Here is a 6844-nt window from a genome sequence, read left to right on the forward strand (position 1 = left end):
GCAGGGGGAATTGGTCAGGCTTATGTCAGGGTAAAACAGCAGGGGAGGCTTATGTGCAGGGGAATCAGGGTTATGTCTAAAACAGCAGGGGAATTGGTCAGGGTTATGTCTAAAACAGCAGGGGGAATTGGTCAGGCTTATGTCTAAAACAGCAGGGGAATTGGTCAGGGTTATGTCTAAAACAGCAGGGGGAATTGGTCAGGGTTATGTCTAAAACAGGGGGGAATTGGTCAGGGTTATGTCTAAAACAGCAGGGGGAATTGGTCAGGGTTATGTCTAAAACAGCAGGGGAATTGGTCAGGGTTATGTCTAAAACAGCAGGGGAATTGGTCAGGCTTATGTCTAAAACAGCAGGGGAATTGGTCAGGGTTATGTCTAAAACAGCAGGGGGAATTGGTCAGGCTTATGTCTAAAACAGCAGGGGGAATTGGTCAGGGTTATGTCTAAAACAGCAGGGGAATTGGTCAGGCTTATGTCTAAAACAGCAGGGGAATTGGTCAGGCTTATGTCTAAAACAGCAGGGGAATTGGTCAGGGTTATGTCTAAAACAGCAGGGGAATTGGTCAGGGTTAAAAACAGCAGGGGGAATTGGTCAGGGTTATGTCCCATTAGAGACGTTCGAATATGGGGAATAGATGTCTCATTAGAGACTTGATGAGTATAGGGAATAGATGTCCCATTAGAGACATGAGGAGCATGGGGAATAGATATCCCATTAGAGACATGAGGAGTATAGGGAATAGATGTCCCATTAGAGACTTGAGGAGTATAGGGAATAGATGTCCCATTAGACACTGGAGGAGTATGGGGAATAGATGTCCCATTAGAGACCTGAGCCCTGTGCTCCTCCTGCTAACCGTCTGTCATACTGGGAAAATGTTATACATCCTAATCTAGAGATCGCTCCCTGCATGTGACTGTTGTTTAGAAGGGAGGGAGTAGTCTGATTCCCCAACTAAACAGCAGAGATAATGGATTTATCCCCTGTTTATCGGCCTGGACCGGGCTCAGCCCTGCAACAACACAGGAATTTCCTGGTGAGAAACAAGTCAGAGAGAAACGGAGAGAGAAAGGGAGAGAGATAGAAAGAAAGAAAGAAAGAAAGAAAGAAAGAGAAAGAAAGAAAGAAAGAAAGAAAAAGAAAGAAAGAGAAAGAAAGAAAGAAATAAATGGGAGAGGAGATAGATACAGGGAGAACTACAGAGATAGACACAGAGATAGATACAGAGAAAAAGAAAGAGATAAAGAGAGGGAAACTAATTGATACAGAAATCATCAACAGCTGTTGAAATAGGTCATTGTCTCGTCGGATCATTGCACAGATATCCTGAACGATCTAGAATTCTGTTCACGTTGGAAAAACTTCACAGAGAACAAAAGACCCACCAGCGATCACACCCTGATTAGAAACATCTCAATCGCCCAGTCCACCTGTTGTCTCATGCATGTTGACTGGTCTGACCGTATAGGGCCCTGGTCAAAAGTACTGCAAGAGATAGGGAGTGGGGTGTCATTTCAGACACAGCCTGCCTGGGTCCTGTAAGCAGCACCTCTAGGGCAGGAGACAGGGACACTGTTATCTCTGGCCTGGTTCCACAGACTGTTTGTTATTCCATGGAGTCAGTCTGTACCCTTCCCTCCGATCACTGAGGAAACTACTGACTCTGCTCTCAGTAAACATGGCTACTTCCCAGAACGACAACGACAGATCCAGTCAACAAACCGCAAACTAACCACTGACTTCTGACAGAGACACCCGGAGACTTGGGAGAGGAAATTATATTCTGTGTAGAAGGGTAAAGATATAGAGCAGAGAGTTGACGAGAGCAGAGAGGTGACGGGAGGGCTGATGTGACACTGGCTCAGATCATTAAGCCTAGGGGAGGTGTGGCACAGCAGCGATGATCAATTGACAGTTAAGTCATTGAATGCAAAAAGCCACGTGTGTCCAACTCCAACAAAAAAAATGGTGTGTGAAACTCAAGGAAATGGTCCATGGAAAAACAAATGGAACACCAGGATCTCTCTCTCTCTCTCTCTCTCTCTCTCTCTCTCTCTCTCTCTGTCTCTCTCACCCTCTGTCTCACTCTGTCTTTATCTGTCTCTCTCTCAGCCTCTGTCTCTCTCTCTGTCTCTGTCTCTCTCTCTATCTCTCTCTCCCTCTGTCCCTGTCTCTCTCTTTCTCTCTCTTTATCTGTCTCTCTCTCTTTATCTGTCTCTCAGTATCTCTCTCCCTCTGTCTCTGTCTCTCTCTCTTTATCTGTCTCACTCTCTCAGTCTCTGTCTCTGTCTCTGTCTCTCTCTCTCTCTCTCTCTCTCTCTCTCTCCCCCTCTCTCACCAATTATTCATGATGATACATGCCATACATTCATGTGTGCATACATTTCATGTATGGGTGGACACAGAGTAAAATTATCTTCTGGATTTATGAGCCAGTCTGGTTTCTGTGGTCAGTGAATCAATGTGACATATTTAGATGATACATGATAAGAACGTATAGATATCTTAAACAACAAGGTGAGGTAGATGAAATAATCTACATGATCTCTCTCTCTCAAAATAAACATTCAACTTGCAAACCTACTGGTGAAATGTAACAAACTCCTCTCCTGTCCTCAATCTAGTCTCACATGTGCTACCCGCTCACCATTCACCCTCTCTCCTTCCATCCAGTCTCATCTCAGTGACTTGGTGAAGTGACAATGGACGATAAATGTGAAACATGTCTGTCTGTTCCAAAGGTTGTTCACTTCCCTTAGCAAGGTGAGGGGGTTAAAGTACAATCGTTAACCCTTTACTGCAGTTCCCGTTCGGGTCCGTTCCGTCTGCAGCTCCACCCCCCACCCGTCTCTCCCCTCCCTGAGCTCCCGTCTGCAGCTGGGTCACTGTCCTCCGAGCTCCCCTTACTCCTCCCTCCCTGCTGCTCACTCTGCCAGCTGTGTCCACTGTACACGTATCCATTAGTAGGCCCTATGTTGGGGAACCGGACCTTCTTGATGCACAGGATCTCCTTGAATGCGTATCTGAACTCAGGGCTCCTGCAGTAGATCAAGGGGTTGAATGCGGAGTTGGCGTAACCTATCCAGTTGAGTATCCTGAAGGCAAGTCCGATGTCCCCTACCTTCCAGATGGCTACCACCACGTTGAGGACGAAGAAGGGTAGCCAGCACAGCGTGAAGATCCCCATGATGATCCCGAGGGTCTTCAGGGCCTTGTGTTCCCTCAGGCAGAACTTGGTCTTCCTGAAGCCTCCTCCAACTCCTCGGCTCTCATTGTTATTCTCCACCCCTCCTCCTCCTGCGATGTTGTTGTTATGGGCGTGGAAGCGCCCCTCACTGCGGTCGATCTTGCGTAGTTGCTGCTTGGCCTCCTGGAACACGCGGCTGTAGACAAACACCATGACGACTAAGGGGATGTAGAAGGAGATGATGGAGGAGGTGATGGCGTAGGCTGTGTTGGTGTTGAAGTCACAGCAGTTGCTGTTCTGGATGCAGGCCTTCGCCTCCGCGTCGTCACTGATCCACCACTTCATGTGGATGGGTAAGAAGGAGATGAGTCCAGCGATCACCCACACCAGCAGGACCACCACGCGTGCCTTACACTTGGTCAGCAGAGACTGGTAGCGGAACGGAGAGGTTATGGCCAGGTAACGGTCCAGCGCTATCACGCAGAGCGTCTCGATGCTCGCCGTCACACACAACACGTCAGTGGCAGTCCAGAACTCACACCAGAAGCTGCCGAAGTGCCAGGTGTTGAAGATGATGTAGCAGGCTCCGAACGGCACCACGATGAGACCCATGACCAGGTCGGCACAGGCCAGAGAGGTGATGAAGCAGTTGGTGATGTTCTGCAGTCGCTGGAACCGGTAGATGGCTATGATGACCAGGATGTTGCCGAACACGATGCCAACGACCAGCAGTGACATAACCATGCCTAGGAGGACCATCTCCACCTCACTGTAACCTGGTTCGCCGCCAGCTGCCCCGGCCCATGATGTGTTGGCTGGCTCGGTGACATTGAGGGAAGGCACAGGGGGGGTGCAGCTGCCCATTGTCTGGAGGTAGGAGATGAAGAGAAAGAAAGAGAGAGGGTAAGAGAGAAAGCGAGAGGGAGAGAGAGAAAGAGAGAGGGAGAGAGAGAAAGAGAGAGGGAGAGAGAGAAAGAGAGATGGAGAGAGAGATAGAGAGAGAGAGAGAGAGATGGAGAGAGAGAAAGAGAGATGGGGAGAGAGAGAGAGAGAGAGAGAGTGAGAGTGAAAGAGGGAGGGAAAGAGAGAGGTAAAGAGGGAGAGAGAGAGAGAGGGGGATGGAATGAGAGAGGCAAAGAGGGAGAGAGAGAGGGAGAGAGAGAGGGAAAGAGGGAGGGAAAGAGGGAGGGAGAGAGGAGAGAGAGAGAGGAGAGAGGGAAAGTGGGAGAGAGGGAAAGTGGGAGAGAGGGAAAGATGGAGGGAAAGAGAGAGGTAAAGAGGGAGAGAGAGAGGGAATGAGGGAGGGAAAGAGAGAGAGAGAGAGAGAAAGAGGGAGGGAACGAGGGAGGGAAAGAGAGAGGGAGAGAGGGAGGGAGAGAGGGAGAGAGAGAGGGAGAGAAAGAGGGAGGGAAAGAGAGAGAGGTAAAGAGGGAGAGAGAGAGGGAAAGAGGGAGGTAAAGAGGGAGGGAAAGAGAGAGAGAGAGTGGGAGAGAGAGAGGGAAAGAGGGAGGGAGAGAGGGAGGGAGAGAGGGAGAGAGAGAGGGAAAGCGGGAGAGAGGGAAAGCGGGAGAGAGGGAAAGAGGGAAAGAGGAATAGAGAGAGGAAGAGCGGGAGAGAGGGAAAGAGGGAGGGAGAGAGGGAAAGAGGGAGGGAGAGAGAGAGAGAGGGAAAGAGAGCGGTAAAGAGGCAGAGGGAGAGAGGGAGGGAGAGAGAAACCGCGAGAGGGGCTTAGAACCTTCAGGATGCAACAATGGGTAACTTGAGTGAAATAACCATGCCTTAAATAACCTGTTGTCTATGACAACAGCAGACAGAAACAAACAAATAAACAATACATGTACAAACCTCCACAGGTTGTGGTCCCTGTCCAACCTCCCATACACGTTGTCATAAAAGTATTCTTCAGGTTTGAGTAGTTCCTCAGTGTATAGTTTCCCACATCCTTCTGTCAGCTCCCCCTCTCGTTTGCTCTTACACTAGCTCTCTCTGTCACTCTCTCTCTCTCTTTCTGTCTCCCTTTCTCCCTCACTACCATGCAGTGTTTCTGCTAATGTCGCTCCCAGGCTGTCTGTCAGAACCCTTATAAGATTCAGCGATGACATCATAACATGGCCTCAGCCAATCATATGCATAGCCTGACGGGAGCGCTGAAGACTGCAGTGAGGTGAGTTTGAACAGAGGGGAAGAGAGACTGAGTGGGAGACAATGATGCCTGCAGAATTAGGACTATAGCGACTAATTATCCAAATCTAGAAAAGTGCCGTTAAATTCCGCAACCACCTAAAGGAAAGTGATGCCTAAACCTACAGAGAAATGAACCTAGAGAAAAGTCCCCTCAGCCAGCTGATTCTGGGGCTCTATTCACAAATATAAATAGACACCACATCACCCCAAGGCAGCAACCTAATTTGACCCAACCAAATTATGAGACAATTTAATGAGAGCTACTTGAAACATTGGAAAGAATCAACAAATAAACTGAGCATGCTGGAATGCTATTTGGCCTTAAAGAGAGAGTACACAGTGGCAGAATACTTTACCAATGTAACTGACTCATAATGAAGAAAAGTCTTGACAATGTACAGACTAAGTGAGTATAGCCTTGCAATTGAGAGAGGTTGCCTCTTCCATGCCGACCCTTGGAGGGGTGAGTCACACGAGTGGGTTGAGTCACTGACATGATCTTCCTGTCGGGGTTGGTGCCCCCTCTTGGGTTGTGCTAGGGCAGAGATCTCTGTGGGTTATACTCAGGATGGTAGGTTGGTGGTTGAAGATATCCCTCTAGTGGTGTGGGGACTGTGCTTTGGCAAAGTGGGTGGGGTTATATCCTGCCTGTTTGGCCCTGTCCGGGGGTATTGTCGTACAGGGCCACAGGGTCTCCTGACCCCTCCTGTCTCAGCCTCCAGTATTTATGCTGCAATAGTTTATGTGTTGGGGGGCTAGGCTCAGTCTGTTATATCCGGAGTATTTATCCTGTCTTATCCGGTGTCCTGTGTGAATTTAAGTATGCTCCCTCTAATTCTTTATTTCTCTCTCTCGGAGGACCTGAGCCCTAGGAACATGCCTCAGGACTACCTGGCCTGATGATTCCTTGCTGTCCCCAGTCCACCTGTCCGTGCTGTTGCTCCAGTTTCAACTGTTCTGCCTGTGGCTATGGAACCCTGACCTGTTCACCGGATGTGCTACCTGTCCCACACCTGCTGTTTCCAACTCTCTAGGGACAGCAGGAGTGGTAGAGATACTCTGAATGATCGGCTATGAAAAGCCAACTGACATTTACTCCTGAGGTGCTGAACTGTTGCCCCCTCTACTAACACTGTGATTATTATTATTGGACCCTGCTGGTCATCTATGAACATTTGAACATCTTGGCCATGTTCTGTTATAATCGCCACCCGGCACAGCCAAAAGAGGCCACCCCTCATAGCCTGGTACCTCTCTAGGTTTCTTTTTCCTAGCCACCGTGCTTCTACACCTGCATTGCTTGCTGTTTGGGGTTTTAGGCTGGGTTTCTGTACAGCACTTTGAGATATCAGCTGATGTAAGAAGGGCTTAATAAATACATTTGATTTGATTTGATTTGCCATAGGCAGACCTGGCTCTCAAGAGAAGACAGGATATGTGGCCACTGACCACAAAATGTGGAAACCGAGCTG

At 48.8% G+C, this 6844-nt stretch overlaps 1 protein-coding gene across 1 annotated transcript; it reads right to left on the reverse strand.

The window, feature by feature from the left end:
• Positions 1–2223: 2223 nt before the first annotated feature.
• On the reverse strand, positions 2224–5227 carry LOC135545547 (beta-2 adrenergic receptor-like). Its single transcript, XM_064973218.1, has 2 exons — positions 5034–5227; positions 2224–4055 (listed from the first exon to the last, which is right to left on the reverse strand). Exon 2 carries the CDS (start codon positions 4050–4052, stop codon positions 2796–2798), a length of 1257 nt encoding a protein of 418 aa, XP_064829290.1. The 5' UTR covers positions 4053–4055; positions 5034–5227; the 3' UTR covers positions 2224–2795.
• Positions 5228–6844: the final 1617 nt, after the last annotated feature.

This window comes from Oncorhynchus masou, chromosome 9, assembly GCF_036934945.1.
Source record: "Oncorhynchus masou masou isolate Uvic2021 chromosome 9, UVic_Omas_1.1, whole genome shotgun sequence".
NCBI classification, from domain to species: domain Eukaryota; kingdom Metazoa; phylum Chordata; class Actinopteri; order Salmoniformes; family Salmonidae; genus Oncorhynchus; species Oncorhynchus masou.